General features: G+C 37.1%; 1 protein-coding gene across 1 annotated transcript in view; it reads right to left on the reverse strand.

Moving 5' to 3' along the window:
• Nucleotides 1–392: 392 nt before the first annotated feature.
• angpt2b (angiopoietin 2b) overlaps nucleotides 393–23738 on the reverse strand; it is a 52408-nt gene continuing 29062 nt past the window's right edge. The window contains exons 4-9 of the mRNA XM_079830003.1: nucleotides 20159–20391; nucleotides 19823–19947; nucleotides 9571–9672; nucleotides 6619–6785; nucleotides 1894–2024; nucleotides 393–998 (exon numbers count right to left, since the gene is read on the reverse strand). Coding sequence (XP_079686129.1) covers nucleotides 838–998; nucleotides 1894–2024; nucleotides 6619–6785; nucleotides 9571–9672; nucleotides 19823–19947; nucleotides 20159–20391 — 919 coding nt within the window. The 3' untranslated portion in view covers nucleotides 393–837. The remainder of the gene's footprint in view (nucleotides 999–1893; nucleotides 2025–6618; nucleotides 6786–9570; nucleotides 9673–19822; nucleotides 19948–20158; nucleotides 20392–23738) is intronic.

The following is a 23738-nucleotide window of genomic DNA, read 5'->3' on the forward strand; positions in this document are numbered from 1 at the left end:
GTGTGTGTGGGTGGACTGGTCCCTACGTTATGGGGACACAAAAGATGGCAATATCTGAAATCCTCTTCCTTGTGGGGACATTTTTTGGTCCCCATGAGGAAAACATCTTATAAATCCGATTAAGTGATGTTTTTTGAAAATGTGTGTGTGTGTGTGTGTGTGTGCATGTGTGTCTGCGTGTGTGTATAAGAGTTCCTCAAATCCAGCCCTGGAGTTTAGCTCAAACCATGATCAAACTTTCCTACCTGCAATTTCTAGTAACTCTGAAGACCTAGAAGACTTGATCTGGTGTGTTGTATTAGGGCTGGAACTAAACTCTGCTGGGCAGTGGCCATCCAGGACCAGATTTGTGTATATAAAGTACAAAAGAATTCTGTAGGAAAGCCTGAGTTGATGTCTGTTGTTTTATTACAAATATATATTTTATAATGAAGGTATTCTCTCTTAAACCTTTACAAACACTAGAATAGGAGAAGAAATCTCAGGAGATCCAAGGTTGCACTGAAAGGAGGAGGAGAGGTTAGTGTTTTACCACACAGACATCGGGCCCTTACCAAGTACAAATGTGAACATCTCAGATCAGCCATTCCAGTTCATTGCATTTTACCTTGGAAGAGCTTTGCTATACAGGCAGATAAAACATTTATGGTGCAATTTGTGTCTGCTTCGCCAGACTAAACAAACAAAATGGAGACAGATTGAACGGCTACTATGGCATGGGCACAAGCTGTCCAATGCTCAAGTTGTCCATAATTTTTATTGATGTCACCAGCTTGTTTGGATTATTTGGCTGTCAGTAAAGTCAAATGACCCATTTGTGACAGTCCCTTCTTGCTTTTAGAAGTCCACAGGCCGTATCATCATAGTGGTCATGGTCGCCATCCAGCTCGGCCCTTTCCAGTAGTACCACTTTATACTGTTATAGCGTATCACATTGGAGTTTCCAGAATAGTATATCCCATTGAGATTGGAAGGCCCGCAAGCTTCAAACCACCACCCTGCAGTGACAAAGAGCAAACGATTTCAGCTATTTCTTCATTGGGTCAATTTTCCTTCATTAATATTAAAGAGGCCATATCGATCGTTTTGAAGTGGGAATTGCTGTAAAAGGGTCGTGACATCACAACATGACAACAGTTTAGCTCATGAATATAATTTACACACTGACGATAGGTAGTCCTGGAATGGCTATTTGCATAATCTAATTCATATTTATTAGTTATATACTATAGTATAGTATTTATGGGCAATTTGGCCATTGAGATAAAATAGCAAATATGCTTCATGTTGGATTAAATATTTTTACAAAACCTTCTACGGTTTTGATTTATTGTGAGCACCAGACAAGGGATGTTACCTTTACCTGTTGGAGGTAAGGATGGAGCTTGGTTCCAGCATCTCTGATCTGTGGCTCTGTTTAACTTTAGTAAAGTTTGTTTTTAACAAGGTCCCTGATCACATCAGCCCAGCCTTCAGAGTTTTCACAGCACATTTCAGTGCAGATTGTTTATTGGTTCTGTCACTGTAATGTAGGCTTTGGAAAAAGGTTCCTGTCAAAAGATAAGTCACCGCCAACTGTATTGAACCTGAGAGCAAATCTATTTCACTAACTCTAGTGGACCTTAAGAATAAAATAAAATGGTAAAAAATATATAATATGACCCATTGGAAACGTTGACAGAAAGACTCTGTAATGCCATTATTTAATCCAAGTGAACTGCTGTTTTATTTAACAGCTGGCTGCAATACCTCTACTTCCTCAGTTGCAATGAAAATACTTGATACTGTAAAAAAAAATTTCAGTTCTTGTCTTGGGTGTTGTTGGAAAATTGATTTCCATTATATGTAATCAGATTACATAAAGTTAGAAATAATATAAATAATGGCAGATACCTCCAGTGGCCATCTGAGCACACTTGCAGCTGCACTGGTCATTGTCGTGATCCTTAGTGCTGAACGGGGTTCCTGAGTGGGTAAGACTACTGGTGCGTCCAGCTGTACCACTGAAACCCCTTGCATGGAGACTGGTGAGAAACAGACACATACAGAATATTTCAACATATGATACAGAAAATGCATTTTTCAAACTTTTTGATGCCATAGACCCCCAAATATAGTGATCCTCTTGTGTGGGACCCCCAATATAAAAGGCATTTATTTACACTTCCATTCAAAAGTTTGTGGTCAGTAAGATTTTTTTTTTTTAAAGAAATTAATACTTTTATTTAACAAGGATGCATTAAATTGATCAAAAAGTGACCATAAAGACAAATATAAAGTTACAAAAGACTTCTATTTCAAATAAATGCTGCTCTTTTAAACGTTTAGAGGTGTGAAAAAAACTATCATGGTTTCCACAAACTTAAGCAGTACAACTGTTTTCAGTGTTGATGATAAAAATAAATGTTTCTTGAGAACAACTTGTCTGACTATCACCAGACCAAGCTCAATTTAAGATTGAACATTGGTCTGGGGAGTCTGCTATGTATTTTCTACGGCACAAGAGGAGTGATAAACGAGCATAAATTAAATTATTCTGTATGCAATTGGATAGTCCTTCAACCAATCAGACCACGAGAGGCTTGATCAATGGGCAACGACCCATCGCTTCTCTATCCGTCATCATGTCAAACGCACGCCAGGTGGATAAGCCAGTCTGTGATTGGTTCCCGCAAAAGTGTAACAGAAGCAATAGAAATTAATGTACAGGTTTCCAGAATGAGCTGTAGGGCGAAATCAAATCGCCAGCAGATCAGGCTGGGTTTATCCAGTGTAGTGCAGTGAACACAACATCAGCACGTTATGATTATTCAAGTTGGCTCAACTAATAATTTTTAAGTTAATTAGTTTATCACTAGATGAACAAAAGTTTTTAAGTTGACTAACTGGAGCGATTTAGTTGAGTTAACTTGATTGATTGTGATGAATAATTGTTTTGTTAGCTCAACTTTTTTACAGTATGAATGATCATTTGACACTGACTAGCTGTTTTGCAATCACAGAAATAAATTATATTTTAAAATATATTAAAATTATTGTAATAATATTTTCACAATATTATTGTTTTACTGCATTTTTGATCAAATAAAAGTAAACCTTGGTGAGCAGACTTTCAAAAACATTTTTTAAAAACTTACCGACTTACTTTTGAACGGTAGTTTATTTTCATGCACATTAATGAATATTTATACTGTGGAAAATATCAATATTATGTGGAAAATATAATCTGGAAGAAATAATTAAGTTAAAAGTGTATTTTTATATCTTATTTGTCAGTAAAATAAAATAATTTGGAATTAATCTGACAAGTGTAAAATTAAACCGTAATCGTTTCAAAGGCACATTATTATTGTTTTTATTGTTATTTCACAAAACTTTTCGGGCCCCTAGCACACTCTCATGGCCCCCTAAATTTGAAACCCCCTGCAGTATATGCTGAATAATAATATATGCATACCAATACTTACAGAAGGCATGTTTATCTAAACATTTTTATTAACCAGAAAAGTAGTCTACGGCTAAAGGTGTGCCAGGAAAGTGTGTTGCTACAACTTTCTTTTTTTCTTTGCCACTCCTTGTATGTCGAGTTCCAGCATTAGCCTTCTTAATCAGCTCAGACATGTATCCTGTTTTAGACAAATAAACTTAAATACTATACACAAAGCATCACTTTAAGATACATTGTTTTTTTAACTCTCTTTTTACATAATCAGATGAAAGTGTCTCCATCTATTACATCCACTGTTAGCCCCAGTAATTGGACCAGCTGCAAGCCTGTACAAGATATTTCTAAGTGATTTATCTTTTTCTCTTTCTCATTTCAGAAGGCTCTAAGACTCATTAATGTGCATTCCAAAGATATTCAGCCTCCATTATCCAGAATCCATTGTTGATGATGTCTCACCAGGAAGGATTGCGAGCACACATGGTGCTAGAGAGAGGACCACACAGCTTGGGACTGCAGGAGATTGTTTTGGCAGGAAAACATCCTTTCACCATAGGTTGCTTGGCTGGGTAATCCCAAACGGGCTCAACACCCTCGAGACGATGCCAGGATTCTCAGCACGCTAATAAAATGCACACTTACCATATGAGGTAAACTAGAAAACAAACATGGTGGGATTTGGCAAGTGTTTGTTCAGCATTTTCTCTACCTGTTTACACGCACACAAACACACATTGGCGTTTCCTGATACCAATGCTGCAACACTCACCCGTAGTATTCCAAATAATTTATTTTGAGTTAAATGTAATATTTCTGGTTCAGGTTCATTCACTGTATAAGTATGCCCACAAGCAATACAGCATGTTTAATTGCATCGCTTAAGAGAGGTGTGAGATTGTTTAACTCGGCAGTTTTCTGGAAAAGCCTCATGCTTGAAATTGTTTGCCCTGTTTCTCTCTGTTAGGCAGATCTGCTCCTGGGATCAGACCAGAAGCAATAGGGATGCTGTGAGAATTTATACTTTACCCTTAATGTAGGACTTAAGGACATAATCACGCAAGTGTTTCTTAACTCAAAAAGACGAGCCAATTAAATGTGTCAAAAAGGATTTTAAATGTGCTAAATATGTAACTCACATTGTAAATCTAAATGCAAATGAAAGTCTTAAACTAATTCTGAACACCACAACATGACAATGTTTAAAATAACTCTGGCCAATTAGATATTGAACATATTCGAATTAAATGACTAATAATAAATAATAAGGAATAATTCACGGTGGGCCATTTAATTATTAGAAATAGAATTATATCTCAATAGTGGCAGCTTCTCTACTAATAGTGAAGCTGTAAGTTTAAAGGCTTCAAAAACAGTGACACAACCGAGAAAGGTATAGCTTTTCAGTTGCAAAACTAATTTACAGTCACAGAAAACGCTGACAACAATTTTCTGGTGGTGTGTGTGGGTGAGAGAGCAAGGGAAAACAGCATGCTTCCATAGATAATAAAACGTAATTTAGTGATGAATACATGGAAATGTTTTGTCATTTTTTTCACCATATTGTTATATAAATGGCTGTAAGAACCTGAAATAAATGAAATAATTTTGACAAAGTGATATGGAACCTCAATGTAGTCAAGACCTGCCTGGATTTACTGTAAAATAATAGCACTCCTTTAGAACGTTCGTCAGCCAATCAGAATCAAGTATTCAACAGCCCAGTAGGGGTTTTAAATATAAAAATAAACAGCACTCTCATCAGATCAGTTCAACTTTGACTAATACAGTGAATAAAACAGGACTGATGAAAAAAAAAAAGTTTTTTTTCTAATTTTCGGCATTTATGGTGAAGAAACCATTTCTGGGCCATTGCCAATTTTGTCCCCACCTCCGCTCACGTTTGGGATGTTAATACGTAGGAAGCATCTTCAAATGTTAAGCAGGAGTTTTCATTTTGTGAGTGGGTATTATAATGAGTCTGGTGCTGGAATTCATAATGTTTAATGTTGCAGTTGAGGAAAGAGATGGCAGGATTGCTTTTTACCGCACACAGCTCTGCTACCTCCCTTTCGCTGTTCCACAGCGTGTTATCCGTTCCAGGTAAATCACAAAACAAAACGCAACCAAATGTTGATAAACGTCTGCTGATGTACACCTGCAATTGTGGTTTATTAAAATAAAAGGTTATATTAGGGAACCCCTCGTGCTTAAAGCAAAAACACTGCCACTAGACCAAACATATCTGACCATGTCTTACCCCAAGTTGATAATAAACTGAAATGGTCGGAAAAAATCATTGTGCAATGTGAAATCAAAAACAGAAACTCAATGTACTATTGAAACTCGATTTTTTTTTTCTATGTTACTGTTGACTTTACGGTATTGCCTTGGATATGGGAAAATCCTTTACTACAGATCTGATCTCCAGATCAATTCATCACTGAAACTATTTATCAAAAAAGTCAAATAAATAACATTAAAATATTTCCACATAACCTAATTAATATTTATTAATAATAATATATTTATTATTTATAAGCATTTTCTAGTCTCAGCCCATTTTGGCTGAACGTCTGATGCATATGGTACACAAAATGGGAAACACTTCTGGAGTTAAGTCACGATCTGATTGGTTGAATTCTACAGGATTTCTGGGAGACGTGTGTGTTGCATTCTTTAATGTCTGGAAATGAAGATGTTGTGACACCAAACGCCCTTATGGAAGAAGAAAGCCATCATGTTTAAAACTGTCAGGATCAACTAAACGCTGGATTTTCAAGTGTGTGAAGTTCACAGCACAATTGTTGCGCTATTGTTGCAGTAAACTTGCATGACATTCTTGAATAAATTACACAGTGGCCTGTTATTGTGGGGAAATTGACTTTACATTCCCCTAAACATGACAATAAACAAAACTGATGCTTTACATGTCGATCAGACGTCCTTTTGCGGTCCTTGGCCAATGAAAGCTGCTAAGTAGTCCAGACCTTCTGCCATCAGTCTGAAGGACTGGCTACACGAGGCTAAGCATTTTCCATTGCAAATCTGCACTGTGCACCGACCCCACCAACAAACTTTCCCCACCACTTTTGAAAATATAGTGATGCCCATTCGTATGCATCACAACAGTTCATGAACATCTAGAGTCAAGAGAACATGAAACATTTTGGTACCTGTACTTCTTATCCTCTCCATCAATGTAGAAATGGTCATATTGAGAATAAGCCTGTTGTCCCTCTGCGTCTTTGAGGTGGACCTGGAGAATGTAGTCTTTTGATGTGGTAAGCAGGTGGATGGCATCATTTCCTAACCAGTGTTCTCCTGACGGATCTCCAAATCCCTGTCGCATAAGAAGAAAAAAATGCTTTATTTTATTGACATACACTTTTCACAATCTCTGACATACAACAGAACAGAAGTCATCCATTTCCAATGGAGAACATTTCAAAACAGAAATTTTCATATTTCGATTTTAGCTTCAGGTGTGTTGAAATATTTTTTTTTACAATTTGCGGCTAGAAACGAATAGTAAAGGTGTGAATTACCAATATTTCTGTATTAAAAATGTATATTTAAATACTATTTCTGTAATACTGTATATGCGGTTATAAATAATTCTGTCAGAAATAAAAACTTAGTTGTTCTGTCAAGTCTTCGTCATCAGTTAGGAACCTGGGTGTGCCACGTTTCTAGCATCTGTAAAACAGCATTCTTCAATCTTAAAAATATATCTAAATTACGACATATGCAATAACAAATGCGGAACAGTTAGTTCATGCGTTCATGAACTCAAAGCTAGATTATTGTAATGCTCTACTGGGTGGTTGCCCTGCTCACCTAATAAACAAACTCCAGCTGGTCCAAAACGCAGCAGCTACAGTTCTTACTAGAACCAAGAAGTTTGACCATTTTAGCCCGGTTCTGTCAACACTGCATTTTTAAATCTTGCTAATTACTTACAAAGCACTAAATGGTTTAACTCCCCAGTATTTGAGCGAGCTCTTAACGGATTATAGTCCTTCAAGTCTATTGCGATCTCAAAATTCTGGCCAGTTAATAATACCTAGAATATTAAAATCAACTGCTGGTGGTAGATCCTTTTCCTATTTAGCACCTAAACTCTGGAACAGTCTTTCTAGCATTGTCCAGGAAGCAGTCACACTCTGTCAGTTTAAATCTCTTCAACCTGGCATAACACATTATCAATTTCTATAATTCAAATCATGTTAAATGATTGTTAGGCTGCATAAATTAGGTCAGCCGGGAACACTTCCCATTACACCTGATGTACTTGTTAGATCATAAGAAGAACGGCATCTACGCAAATATTAGTCTCTCTGTTTATCCCGAGGTTTACCATAGTCAGCCGGATCCGTGCCGTATCCAGATTGAAGTGTCAGCAGAGACTGTGTCAACTAGATTATCCCCTGTAAAGGCTTCATCAACATGACAAAGTTTTTTGGTGAACGGCCAGAACGCATTAAAAGGTTTCTGTTTTCAGTTGAAAACGGTGTTGTTAGACTGTTAGACTGTTTGACTGTACAGCCAAAGCAAGTTTTGTTGCATTAATTTCCTATTATCACTGTAAAGCTGCTTTGAAACAATCTGTATTGTAAAAAGCGCTATATAAATGAAGGTGACTTAACTTGAATTATTTACATTGATTTCCAAAGGTATCGACAATCCTTTTATTTGTGTGGATATATTCAAACATTGATTATGAATTAATTTGACCATAGTGAATAAGTAGAAGATAACGGGTGCTTCACGACCGTTTTGAAAGTTCAGTGCGACTGCCATTAAGAGGTGAAATGTGACAATCGTATGCAAAAGTCAGAAATAGAGGAAAGGCTTCTGAAGAACAATCCTGGAGTTCCATATCACGTACTAGTAAAAAGACCCCCTGTATCCATAGGAAAATGTTGCATTTCCATCTGCTTGGACCAGCAAATGAGACGGCACTTTTGATCACTGTGAGATGTGGTAGTGCAGTTGGGCATTCAAATGTTTCAATGCACACATTATCAACAATCTACAGGGGCTCCCGACTCCCACGCTCCGTCTGGGGCCAAATATTTATCATTCACTTGTAAAAACATTTTTCTTAGAAAACAAGGAAAAGAGAAAACAAAACTTGCTCTCCCAGAGCAGCCATAGCAATTTATCTGTTTTCAGGTGAGATGAATTACCACTGTTTTTGCATTTAAAACTCAACAACACTAGTTTCCAAACAACTCAGCTCTTCAGGGAGATGTTACATTTATAAGTAGACACTGATTTTAAAGCAAACATTACTAACAATGTCCTAGCGAAAAGCACTCTCTTTACATTCTGTAGCTTGTTTTAAATGATGGACGCAAAGTGTGAATAATGACGTCCTATTCGAATTCAAACTGTCTTTTCTTATCTTTTTGTCTTCTCAAGACTTCAAATGACCCTGTGACCGAATTAATATATACTCATCCTCCCAGATAGGGAGGGAATGCAGGTGTAACAACAGAGGGTGACATGGGAATGCAGAGACGGCCAATCTGAATTCTCTTCCTCAACGAAAGGTCAACAGGGTCACCAATGCATCAGTATTCTATGGCTATATGCATCAGATGCCACATATGAGTTAGACTTTCCCTTTCAGTGCTGTAAAATGCCTCAGATTAATGTCAGCAGAAGTTTGCATAAATTAAGAAATCTCAATAAGGGATAGACAGGCTCCATTTAAATTATACTGTATGTCTTCATTAAAGGAGTGATCATACTTCATTGTCTAAAACAAAATCAAGAAAAATTTGTTTTTAGCTATCTTTAATGATCAAATCATTCCTGCAACTAAGTACTTTACAATGCTCACCTTGTCAGATATGAATACAAGCATGGCAATATGTGCCATCCAAAACATGACTGATATTGAGGAATTTAACAGAACCCTTTGTTTTTTTGTTTTTTACTAGATATTAGATAAAGGAAGACCTGCTTCATTCATTGCCTGCGCTAAAATAAATGATTTGACACAGAGACTTGTGCTTTAAAGTGAATTTGATAACCACATTTCCTTCTAAATCTATAGCCTAGTAATACAGTTAAATTGATCAAGTTTGGAAAAGACTCTAATTGACATTGGATCCTACCAGTTTGTAGTCATTCCAGCCACGGTTGAAATCTACTGATCCATCATAACGGTGCTGAAAGACAGTCCAGCCACCCCCTCTAGTTTTCATGTCACAGAATACCTGGTCAGAAACAACCATACAGAAACACATGCCATAAATACACAAATATACTTTTTTTGACATTTATCATTTTTTGTTTTAACGAGAGAGAGAGAGAGAGAGAGAGAGAGAGAGAAATATCACTTGTATTAGTTACTTAAAGGCACAATATGTAACTTTAGCCGTTAGAGGTACACTGTTAGCAACTGATGTAATTTTTACAATAAATTTTACAACAACGTATTGTATTCACGGTTTTCCTGTAAATGCAAATGCATGACGGGAAATTTTTGGTCAGTCCTGTAATATTATTGTAACTACACTGTAGAAGCGTTCTTTTACAGCAACCGCATAGCATTGTGGGATCGCTGCTGTTTGAATTTCGAAATTTACGCGGCCAGCCGGCCAACGGTACCAGCAGTATTCAACCATTTTTGGAAGAAGGAACATCTCAGGTATGTAACATGACATTTATTTTATAAGTCTATGGATATATTAATACCGGTGATCTGAGTGAGTGCTGTTTGTTTAGTTTGGTCAATTTCCGCGACATTAGCGTTAGGTCCCTTTACTAAAATTAGCTCGCATCGACTCGCTCGCTCCCGGTAGAAACCTCCTGAACTAACTTCACCGTTAGTTAAGTTGGATAGAGTAAAAGACGCGAACTTCACCGCTGCCCTGAACGGTCAACACCGAAGGAATCATATAAGTTACTAACGTAGACAAACTCAGCAGCAGCTGTAACACCGCCGCGGGAGTAAATTAGCTGCACATCAGCTCCTAGCTGGATTAACGTTATTTCAGACACGGATTTGTTGTAAATTATATCAGAACCAGAGCCGTTGATCTGAACGTCATCTTATCGGCTCGCCTTGTTACCTCGACGGGTACAGTCACAGTTACCTTACAGCCACAAGGCACGAGATTTTCACAATGGAAAAGCAAACATGGGGAATACAGTTGAGGCGAGCTGAACTAGGAACTAATGGAAAACCACCACAATGACGATAGCTCAAAAAATGTTAGCATCATTAATATTGGCCCACTAGACTAACGTTAGACTGTAAAAATAAACATTAGTAGCCCGGTCAGCTTCCTTAGCTCAGGTTATTATTGCATTGATTACCAGTCAGGCTATTGTAACGTTATTATGACTTCTGTTTTGCTGTCTTGTAATTGACAACAGGTGTGGGTGAAGTCTTGGATGTCTATTAAGTAAATAATGGCAGCAAGACCATCTACATTAAGGCTCATGTGAGTATAACTTGCAAATACACACACACACACACACACACACACACACTTACTTTGGCTCATTCTCTCTTCCAACAGTTATTTTGTAAATTGTTTGTGCAATACCATTGTGTTGATAATATAGTCTTCACATAGACTATCTATTCAAAATTATTCTAATATTCCATAGACAGTCTGAACCGCTATAGGGAGTTGACTGGCTAACATCCTTTAACTGTTTTAGATGGTGTAGCATACATACAGTATATTACAAATATTTGCCTTTTTTTTTCTTCTGTGTTGAGTGGACCATTTTCTTTGTCTCAAATTATATATGGCTGCCTGGCATACTGTATGAAATATTAAAATGATAGTAATTGGAATTTGCTGTGTAATTTACCTTTTGTAATGTTTACATTTTTATTCCCTAGCCCAATGCCACAGCTGCTGATATCCAGAGAGAGACCCTGCCCAGTACACCTTGCTTAATTGTGCAAGGTATATTCTTCCCTTTTTTGTTTAATAGCACTGTGCTGGAATTCTGCATGCCAATATCGCCACTTGTGTGTGTTTATGTCGTGCAGTTTTCTAGTGCTCTTTTAGTTATCATATTGTAATGCTTTTCAGGAGAGACACTATGCGGACAAGTGGATGATGTCCATGGAACGACATCAACTTGCAGTATCCTAAAGAGGCCTCAAGAACTCTTGAATTTGTCCAAAGGTATGTTTAAACTGTTTACGCACTAATAAAGAAAATAGATCTATCATTCTCATATGGAAAGTCCCATTAATCACTTCCTTTTTGTCCAGTATTATTAGGCTCTATGATATACTATATGCATTGATGTCAATAGACAGGTTTCCATCCAACTCATTTGCTCATTAAGTGCATTCGTACAAATTTGGCACACTCAAAAAAAAAAACATTCTAATTAGAGAGCATTTCCATCAGCTCTGTTATCTCAACGAAATATCGAGTCAATCCACATAAAAGTTTTTATTCACATTAGAATATTTTATGTGAATTTTTTTCCAGTCAGGATTTCTTTTTCAAATGTACATTAAAAAGTTGGATGGAGACCCAGCTATTGCCATAGTCTGACGGACAGCAGTTTAACATTACGACTTTCATTAATTAATTAATGTCAAATTTGGTGAAGTATGGTTAAGGTATTTAGCCAAAGCGACATACAATATACAGTAGATGCATACATACAATGACATATATTGAAGAAAAACAATGTAAAAGCCAATGTAATTCTAAATATTAAGTTGTTAAAGGGTTAGTTCACCCAAAAAAATTTAATCCTGTCATTAATTCCTCTTTAAAACCCGTAAGACCTTCGTTCATCTTCAGAACACAAATGAAGATATTTCTGATGAAAACCGAGAGCTCTCTGACCCCTGCATAGACAGCAATGTAACGAACACTTTCAAGGGCCAGAAAGGAAATAAAGACGTCGTTAAAATAGTCCATGTGACTCCAGTGGTTTAACCTTAATGTTATTAAGCCACGAAAATACTTTGTGTGCGCAATAAAACAAAAAAAATTACTTAATTCAACAATTTCTTCTAGCCTGTGTCAGACTCTTACGCTGTTCACATATTGCAAACAGTGCAGCGTTTTCAGAACGCTGGCTTACAATTGGCCGACACTGTTCACGTGAGCACCACGACGCATGTGCACAAGTCGTTCTGCCGTAGAACTAGGAAGTCTAACACAGATGAGAAGAAATTGTTCAATAAAGTCATTTTGTTTGTTTTTTGCGCCTAAAAATAATTATCGTCGCTTCGTAAAATTAAGGTTGAGTCACATTGGAAGATTTTAACGACGTCTTTATTTCCTTTCTGGCCCTTGAAAGTGTTCGTTACATTGCTGTCTATGCAGGGGTGAGAGAGCTCTCGGTTTTCATCAGAAATATCTTCATTTGTGTTCTGAAGATGAACGAAGGTCTTATGGGTTTGGAACGACATGAGGAATTAATGACAGGATTTACATTTTTGGGTGAACTAACCCTTTAACAACTTAACATTTAGAATTACATTGGCTTTTACAATGTTTTTCTTCAATATATGTCATTGTATGTATGCATCTACTGTATATTGTGTCGCTTTGGACAAAAGCATCTGCTAAATACCTTAACCATACTTTACGACTTTCATTAATTAATTAATGTCAAATTTTGTGATGTTAAACTGCTGTCTGTCAGACTCTTCTGTTTAAATAAATGTCCTGCAGGGGAATGAATACCAACTCTAGATAGAACAGAAACTTAACGACAATAGCTGGGTCTCCATCCAACTTTTTAATGTACATTTTAACCATTTGAAAAAGAAATCCTGACTGGAAACTGTTCAAATTCACATAAAATATTCTAATGTGAAGTTGTTGTAATATATAAATTGTTAATGTTAAATACATCAAGGTAGTTTTCTTCTATGAGCAAGTAGGAATTAGGTAACTTTTTATTTTTTTACACTGTATTCATCAACAGATATGAAAACTTGAAACTTTTTTTTTTTTTCTCTCTCTCTCTCCCAGGCGGGCAGCAAAGCAGAGAAGAGACACAGGCTCAACACAACTGTCTGCACCCTCTTAAGAACTCCTGGACTTTTGAGTTGATGGGCTAGTAGTGGTGTGAGCCTTTATAGTAAACCCCCACCTCCCCCCTGATGATGGGCTCTCTGGACATCTGGAAATGAGCTGGATTCTCCCGTGAGACTGTCATTTTTGTATGAAAAAAAAAGTGGATACTTTTATAAGTGTGTAATGTGTTGTTGCATAGTGTGTTAATAAAACAAAGAAAAGAGGCCATTGTATTGTTGTTAATTGCGGAAGACAGAAAATTACAGTATTTTATTGTAATATTTACAAATAACAGGAATATTTCATTGTAATTCTGTCCTGTAAAATTACAGGAAATTCCTGGCAACTGAGTTGCAGTAAATTTACAGGAAATTATAATAAATTACAGCATTTTACTGTAATAATCACAGTAGTATTGCTGTATAAATACAGTACTTTATTGTATTAAAAAAACAGGAAAAATACTGTATCTTACTTGCTGTAAATTTACGGCAACTAGTTGCCAGGAATTTCCTGTAAAATTACAACAAATTTTTAACAGTGTATCTTATTCAAAACAAAGGCGTAGCTTAATGACGCCTTCATTTCGCGGAATCATGGGAGTTTAATACATTAGCTCATCTGGCTCATTCATGGATGAGCTAATGTATTAAAGATTTCTTAACGTTATTGTGTAGTATGAAGCAGGGTGAGGCTGAAATTAGGCCACTGGAGCGATTGCTAATGAGAGACAAGCACAACACGGCTTAAGAGCAGTGGAGCTTTTATTATGCTGCTTCTTCCGTTCATGCGTATGTGGGATAACGCAGTGCTGGTTTATCATGTTAGATACATTTCAGTGTGTTGAAAGTTATGTTATAACGCTACTCTGTGTGTTCGCTCGGCGGCTGCTGTGAAACACTTGCTGAAACACTGCAATAACACTCAAGGTAAATCAAGAAAACAAGATTTAAACAATAAGACTAACTGTGTTGAGCTATGTAACAATCAATAGTTTTCTGTCGATTAATTAATCCAAACAGTTGCTCACCTACATAATAAAGCGTCTTTGGTGTTTCCATGGTTTCTACAAAATAAAACCGTTAATCGAGGGTAACCCGGGTATGATGTCATTGATAGGCGACACATGGAGACGTTCCGTGTCCTGGTTAAAATTCTTGGAAACATTTGGGATAATGTAAGTACACAAGTCAACAAAATATATAACACTGTTCTAGTGGTTTTTGGGTATTTTAATCTATAAACCTTACACATTGTGCCTTTAAGGAACTACATTAAAAGTTACAGTAACACTTTATTTCAATAGTCCACTTTAGACATTCTACTAACTATATTACTTTGCACATGTAATAGTAAATGTATGACAACTACCAGTCATTAAATTATGAATAGACTGACTGCTTAACCCCTAGGAGTCTGAGCTCTTTTGGGGGCCCTTTAGAAGTTTTGACATTGCTCTGACATTTGTATTTTTTTTTTCAGTTGCTTATAAACATATTAATGGCAAAAGTGTAATTACACTGTATTCAACACAAACTGGGCTACCATAATATCTAAGCAACATGTAGGTACATGCTGAGAGAATAATGTTTATGCGTGGTTTGTGAAAAAAACTAAAAAACTTGTTTTAAAATGAAGGCCTCAAAACACACAATAGATATGTGTCCACAAGACTTTTGACTAATGGGTGTATTTGTCTAGAGTTTTTGCTTCAAACTGATGTGGGAATCATTGAGCCTACTCATTCACATAAAACAATACACTGATTTAAAATGTGTAAGACACTTTTTCTTTACAAAGCCATTACGCGAGGAGGCGTGAAAGATCATGAATAATGCTGAATATCACACCTGAGAGACAAAGGACGTATAATGACCTGCATAATGAGCTGCATAATGAACAAGCTTCAGGTATGACTGAGAGGGAGCAACAGGACAAAGGAAATTTATTTTGTTGTAGTTTATTTCGAATGTAGTCAACAAAGGCCTATTATATTTAAAATGATCAAAAGATTTGACTACACTGCCAAAAAAATCCCTTGCTTATTTAGTATTCTTTCTTGTTTACAGTCCAAATATTTCAAATTCTTCAATCAAGATTAATTTACTAGATAAGTCAAATTTTCTGGGGAAATTTTTTTTTTAATTAATTTGTAATTCATTTTTTTTTTTTGTAAAAATTACAACATTAGATTGTAATCTAAATGAAGTGAGTTTTTGCTTAAAACAAGCTAAATTATCTGCCACAACAATTTATGATTTATTAAAAGCAAGTCGATCGCACCAGCGCGACTGCCGACTCGAGGGGGTTAATATATTTAATTTGATGGTCCCCCAACAGACATTCTACTGACTATAAGTAACTTTTTGAGTACTGTACATGTCAACTTATTCTACTAACTCTAACCCAACATTACAGTCTGATACTGTAGAGCTACTTGACAAGTATAGTTGCATATTGAGAGTTAGTTTACATGTAGTTGCATGTAGTTACTTATAGTTAGTAGAATGTTTAAAGTGGACTTTCAAAATAAAGTGTAACCAAAATTCCTTTTCTTTTGAGCTAATATATGTGACAAAAACATGGTTTTTAATGGGTTATTTGATAAAAAAAAATGCTGAGATACCCTTTGCAGGTGCTGTGTTTTATTAAAAAACAAAGAACAGCCATGGTAATTTTCGTTTATTTCAGTAATATTTTAGTCAGACTTCGGTGAACACTCGCAAACAATTCAGCAGTTTAGAGATTTGAATGGTCATACTACTGTAATTTCCCAGGATATGCCACAAAGCACATATCAACTCATAATGTTTTGAATAAGAATGTCTCAGAGTCAATCATGAGGCATTTCTTACCTCTGTAGGTTATATGCACTGACAAAAAGAACCGAAACTTTGACCCACAATCCTTTTTAAATGCACATCGGGAGCGAGACTGGATCGTAAACCACCACATTTGGACTTCTGAGGCAGGACATTATATTCCTGTCCACAGCAAGATCTATGAGTACACTGTTGGGTTTGTATTTAGCTAATTTGGTTAACCACTGTGCAATAAACTTGCCATACTAATCATGAATTGTCCCAATTTGAACCCCACAGTAAACTAAGTCTCATGGAGACATTTTTGGGACACGAGCACACTGGTCTCAGTGCAGTTTATATGCTTGATTGTACTCAGTGCTCTTCCACTAAAACTTTTACTATCCATTGATTTAGCATTAAACTCAATACAACTTAACAATTTACTGTTGTGTGGGGAAAATAGCAAATTAGTTGCTATGAGCAGCAAAATAAAATAATAAAAGAGCAGCTCGTTGAATTCCATCATCTGAATCCATTAAACTAATTAAAACAAATCCCATAAAGGATTTTCTTCACAAAAATTTAATATTTCCAGCCTGTGGGTGTCAAGTGAAAACATTCCAAGTAAATATCCTCTATATGATTTTTCTCCAATTTTCCCAGCTGTTTCTAGGAAAAAGTAGGCTTAAGGAGAAGGCGGAAAGCAATAAGTTCTTCTTGGCAAAAACAAAAAGTGGGATAACGTACATTTCCATCCCTTGGCAGGACCAACTCGTTTAGCAACACACGATGCTGGTCTTAACCTTCCATTATGAAACATTAAACGGCTAATCAAGGTTTAAAGACAAAGCACTTCCATTAATGACATCTGTGGAGAGGTTGCTTTTGGGGAGTATGAATTGATTTCATTCTTATTCAGCCCAACATATCTTTCTACTTGCATAACAGATGTGAGATGTTCTTTGTTTTCTGCTTCTGAGCTATTCACATCAAGATGACAGTCCTTAACCTGAGCCACGTTTTCTTTATCTCTTGAGACTGCGTATTTATAATCACAGACACTAGCCTGGATGCCAGACGAACTTAGCTCCGCCCACAACATTTGAGGTCGGGAAGTTCGGTCTGGACTTGATCCGTTGTGGAGAAACTGTGCTCGAACCAGAGCTGTTCGGACCTATCAAATTGTCAGGGTGGGCTTTATACGATGATGGACAGATGATCAACAGTAACGTAATCATCTATGTCCCCAAAGACCGCTTGAGTTGAATTAGTTCAAATCCTAAACGGAGAACTTGTTCATATATGCATTCACCTTGACTATTTCTCTCAAAAATGATGATCGGGTTGGTAAGTACTCAGTGTATCCTTAAATTCTCTTTTACAACACAGGCAAAGATCGTTTACACTTATCTTCTTCTTCTACTTCTTCCAGCGTTCATGCAACTATGCGTCGCTCAACACGTCACTTACTCCGTTGCTCTGATTGGTTGTAGGTCTATCCAATTGAGTGCAGAGGCATTTTCTTTCCTGGGCTGCATTCAGCCCCAACAAAACGTTGCAAAACGTTTTTTAAACGGAAACGGTGCTGCGTTGAACACCCTGTTCTGATGACGCAAGAGTTGCAACTATGGCAGCTAAGAAGGCCATTCTTTGTGTTCTTTTTGAGGAATTTTCGGAGCCTGATGAAATTGATATAAATACGTGTTTAATACTGCAAAAAACATGCAATCACTGCCCTTGCCGTCCAGAATAAAAGAAAACATCCCAATCCCATTTAATTAATTTTTTTTTTATCTCCTGGTAATCAATTCTTATTTTATTTTATTTTATTTCTAGTTCTTACTTTTTGAATAGCTTGTATTTTCTTTCTCATTTTTATGTAAAGCACTTAATTACCATATATGAAATTTTCCTTGCAATGAAGCTAAAAATATAAATCAATACATCATCATGTTGATATATATACTGTATAATATTTTTTTTTATGACAATCATGTCTTCTAATAGCTTCAATTGTTGCATATACATTCTGAGCTGCAGCGGACACATTTGTAAACAACTTTACTTGGACCCATTGTGTGAGCTGTCTCTTTAATTCCGCTTGTTTTATATACATGTTGCTGCTGATTGGGCTGACATTTTTGATACACCCACCAAACGAGATAAAACATGCCTCAAACCTGTTGCACACCGTTGCACACCGTTTCCAGGAAACATGACCGGAAACCGGAAACCGTAGCAAAACGTTGCGCACCGGTTTGAGCTTTGAACGTGCCCCTGGTTTGGTTGAAACACGCCCCATAATCCCAGCCCAATGGAGCAGTATCAGACTCATATTCTGACTAAAATCTGAGTATGACGATGTCAAGCTACACAGACACATTTATACAAATGTAATGTATACCAAATAATTTGCACATTTGTATCATACTGTATGAACATGATGCCTGAATTTAAAGAGACATTTCAAACTCATTTAGGGCTGGTCATTCCCATACTTGAAAATATATTTTTTTGGCCAAAATATATTTAAAATATCTGGTACATATATATTATAAATAGCACATCTTAAATAAATATATTTCATTTGAAAATATATTTAAAGATGGCCATAAAATATATGAGGAAATGTGACTAAAATATATAGTGATAACATCCTTTTTTTAAATCTATATTAGCAGTATACTTTATATTTGAAAATATTTATTTTTGCAATATGGGACATCAACGGTCAAGATTTTCCAAAGGAACCATGTGTTATCAATAACCTTTTATCAGCACTGATCAATATCCCGTCAAAATATCTTAATCTGTATCATTAAGGAAACAAAGTGAAGCAGAAAAAAAGAGCAATTTAAAACTGTCCAAATGAAAGGAGCCACCCAGCGTGCTGCTCTGAGGGGTGGCACGGTATGAAAGGGTGTTGATACTACATATACCAGCTCGCTCTCACTCACTGCATTAAACCCTGTGTTGGCAGGAAGCTCCCGAATCTTTGCCAAACACCTGGCTCCTATGCCCACAGGAAATGGAGGGGAAGATGAATGAGTGCACAGGAAAATAATGAATAACAAAAACAATTTTAGCCACATTTTTTAAATGTTCATCACCCCAAGAGCCAGCCAGAAATTAGATTTGACTCTGGAAGTCAAAGGCAAAACACAACCCTTGAGTGGTTTGCTTGTGGTTCAGTAGGGCAAGATTTTGAAATAGATCCTGTTGCATATTCACAGTTAGGCGCACCGAGAAATGGCCTGAAGGAAATGTTTCTCTGACTTCTTGATTTGGTTTTCTGATCAACATGACATTTTCATCTTTTTTCAAAGACGTAGTGAAATTGCATTATACTAAAACATGTTGTCCTTCCAGATTATAATGTAGACCTCAAAAACAACACAAAGAACTAAATGTCAGGAGAGCTCAGTTTCTTCAGCAATCAAGATACATGCCAAGATGCATGCTTTACAAAATGATTTTGTATTGCATGCAATATGTAATCTTTTTTCTTTCTTTTGTCGACTTGAAAATTGTTTAAATCTACTAACCTTAGTTTTCTGGGTGGAGTTAGGAAGATGAATGCTGTATATCCCACTTTCTGGAACTCCAGATTTCAATATCTCAGCACAGTCTCTGAACTTCAACATCTCCTTTTCAATTGGAGTTGAAATATCTGGAAATATAGGACATTTTTACGAGTGTGAAAAGAAATAAAAGTATAGGTCGACTGTTTTGAGCAATATTGATTTAAATCTCAATCTTCCAGGAAAATTGGCTGACGGACCACTGGGAATTAAAGCAATTGCTCTGTTCAGAGAGACCCTTTTGTTCCCACTTAGCTGGTCATATGCAGCTTAGCCTGATAATGTGAAGTTGGCACTAACCGTTACAGTGAGTGACCATAGCCAGTAGCTGCTGCACTGTGTCAGTGAGTGTGGCCTGCTGCCGTTGGAGCAGTGTGCTGTTACGAGTAGAGCTGGCCAGTTCTTCCTCCAGCAGACTGACCAGGTGATTCTGTCTGTCCAGCAGCTCCAGCAGCTGCTGTTTTTCCTGCTGGATGTCCTGAAGCTCCCTGCTGTGCTTGGCCTCCATGGCAGCAAAGCGATCTTCCATGTAGCTGAGAAGAAACAAACTGCTGGTTTATATACGGTCTTGCTATTTGCATAATATGAGCTTTTTAGAAAGCGATTGATACATTGTTGCTGATATAACAGTCCAACTGCACTGGGATTGTTTTACTGTTTTTATCACTCCACTTTGTGCGTTCCAGACTGTCAGTCTGTGCATTAGTTGTGGGGATTTTGCCTGAAGTTTACATCAATACAATTTTAGTCTTAAAAGCATGATGTGGATTTTTTTTTTATTGTTTTATAATGTTTCCCAAGGTGTACTTAAATTGTTAGTGGGATTTTTACATCATACAATGTCATAATTTAGAAATAAAAGGCATTTTTCTATCCTGATTTTAGCCCTTTGGCTTGAATTTGAAGGGGGCGTGTCTGCTGTACGACTTCAGTGTAAATGCCCACTGTTTTGATTGGCTGACATCTTTGCATTTAAAATATTACATAAAGTATTACCAGTGGAACCCCTCTCGAATACGTTTACTACGTTTTTTTTACTATTACAGCTGTCGAGAAGAACAAATTGTGAAAGTTTTGATTATAGCATTATTTTTAGATCTTTTCCCATCACATGAAAGGCTCATAGACATTAAAAGAAATGGACAGAGCGACTCCATAGACTTCAACAGGGAGAACTGAAGTCAGATAGAAGCACTCACTTCCTGATGGCTGAGCGTACTGTGCAGCCTCAGACTGAGCTTGACGACGTAGATGTGACGTGATCAGCCTGTCCGACAGTGTCTTCTAGTAGTTGTGCAACGTAAAATCTGAATCACCGAATCTTGCAGAGACAGAGAGGGTGAGCAGGAGCAACTTTTGATGAATGAAGCAGGATCTGCAACATCTCTATCTACGTTGATGCCTCCATGTCTCATAGACAGTAAAAGATTGCCTACGAGCATCTCCTCGGGTCTATACGGTAATTTGCTCAACAGCGCAACACAGTCGCGTGGTAATGACGCAATCGTTAGCCTATATTTTACAAAAACAGCTTCAACGGGGCGATAGTGTAAGATACAAGGTAATGGAGCCTTTTATACATTGTCGTGTTTGTTTAGAAATAAACAATGGACAAATGGAGTCTTTAAATGCCTCAGATGTAAAGATATTCACTGTCAAAGTGAGGCCGAAATGAATGCGAGTCAATGGGATGCTAACAACAGGTGATGGCTTGGTTAGCAATGGCCGCACCTATGGGTGGTACGCTTTCCGGGGGCTGGGCTATCCCCTTGGAAAGGCTACAGTGATGAGCATTGAATACACAGACAGTCTGTTTATCGCGTGAATGCAGTGATCTCGTCATTGCAACGCTATTTTTCTCACAAAATGCTTTCACCACAAATAACAGCAAACACAATATCGATATGAATACACAACCCGTTCTCACTCCCAAGGCGTCAAAGTCCGAAGCATGATCAAGTGCTTTCCGCGTCACAATAAAGACGCTAAAGGTACCCCTAGGCGTCACTATATCGACGCGCTGCTCCATTCATTTCAATGAGAAACCTTTGGCGTCATACACAGACGCGTTGGACATGGGAACGTTATTGTCATGATGATCATATTGGGTTATGATTTTGCCATTATGACAAGTTGGACTGTGATTCTCAATTTAATCAGCCAGCATAATTTTATTTACGCTATCTAGACACGTTTTAACATGTAACCCAGCCCCATTCCATCCCTTAACCTACCCATTTGTGTGGTATATAAAACACAGATATAACAGGCAGATACGACTTCATGCACAATTTATTCAAAAAGTACAAATATTCCGAGGCCAAGCGATTGATTTGTGTGAAGGAAATCCCCAAAAGCGATCAGCGTCTCCATCCGCAGAAAATCATGAACACATTAAATTTCAAATATTGCCGCCCGTTACGTCAGTTTTCATAGTGAAATTGCATTGGCTCTCGTATGTCTCATGACCAATTTCGTCATTACGTCACCTTTGATTGTAAAGTGTCATTGGCTCTTGTGTGTCTTGTGACCGATCGCGTCATGCTAAAGAGTCATGTGTATTATTTGGATGAGATATAAATGAGTGCGTTAACGGAGCGGCGGGATCATCATCACAGCGATTAAAACATTAAGATCAACTCTGTTCTTTACATAAAGACATTGTGTGACTTCAGAAGACTTGGAATGCAACATGAGTTAATACTTTTATACTGTTTTTGGTCAGTTTTTGCAATAAATACAGGTGACTGTACTTGTTTTTGCCTGTTATGTGTTTTATATTGTTTAGGAGTGGGTAGGTTTAGGGTAGGAGTTGGGTTAACTGCTCCAAAATATAAAAGTACCTTTAAATATGAATAAAATATGAATAAAATCATATCTGCTTTAAAAAATGCAAAGAATAACATGCGTCTTGATCTGACGCATTGGGTAAACAACTGAAATGATTGGAGCACCCAGCGCGTCTGTTCCGCCCTTTGGCGTTTAGTTTGTTTCCTAGTCGGACCCGTTTTAGTGACGGACCTAGTGTTCGCCGAGCAACAGCGCTGATATCACCAACGAGTCTGCGTCATTACAGAGTTTGGTCAAATCTTTGTCTGTAAGTAATTTTTCGTCAGAATTGTGGTTTCTGTATGATGTATATGTTTACATTAAGTAATGTGTGTTATTACGTTCGTGATTCTTATCATTTTGATCGCATATATGCTCTAGATTGAAGCCTTTGTTTTTTGATTCACTGATTTATCCGCTCAGCAACGAGCCTCAGCGCTTCGCCTCAGAATTATTAGTTGATTTATTTACATCTGTAGTATTGGGTAAAGTGTTGACATATAATAGCCAACTGTTTATCCATATTGAGTTACTGGGTAACTTTATTTGTGATTGTGTAAGAACAACAGACTTTACACTTCTGTAATGTTTATTTTCTGTTTATTATTTCAGTCTTACAGACTTAAATGGGGAAAAAACTTGAGAAATAAAACTGAGGAAGAAAAGAGACAAAAAGATAAAACATCAATCCTCAACAAGACTTCTGGAGTTTCTCTTCATTGCTGTTAACTATCTGTCTAGCTAGTACAAATCAGACGTCGTACATGCGAGGGCAGAATAGTAAGAAGACAGTAATGCGCCAAGTTCATCACGAAGCAGTTCAACACTGATTCAGCATTGCTGACCCATCGTCATCCAAGCAACCAGGATGGATGAACGGAGTAACAACAAAGAAATGTATCAGTCCTTGGTGACTAGATCCATCGCCCAATCAAGTAGAAAATCATCAACAACAAGCTCTGCTGCACTCAGAGCTCGAGCCAGGGCCGAAGCTGCCCGCATGCAGGTTTCATTCGCTCAGAAAGAAGCAGAGATGATGGTCGAAGAAGCA

This window comes from Gobio gobio (genome assembly GCF_949357685.1).
Source record: "Gobio gobio genome assembly, chromosome: 11".
Lineage (NCBI taxonomy): Eukaryota > Metazoa > Chordata > Actinopteri > Cypriniformes > Gobionidae > Gobio > Gobio gobio.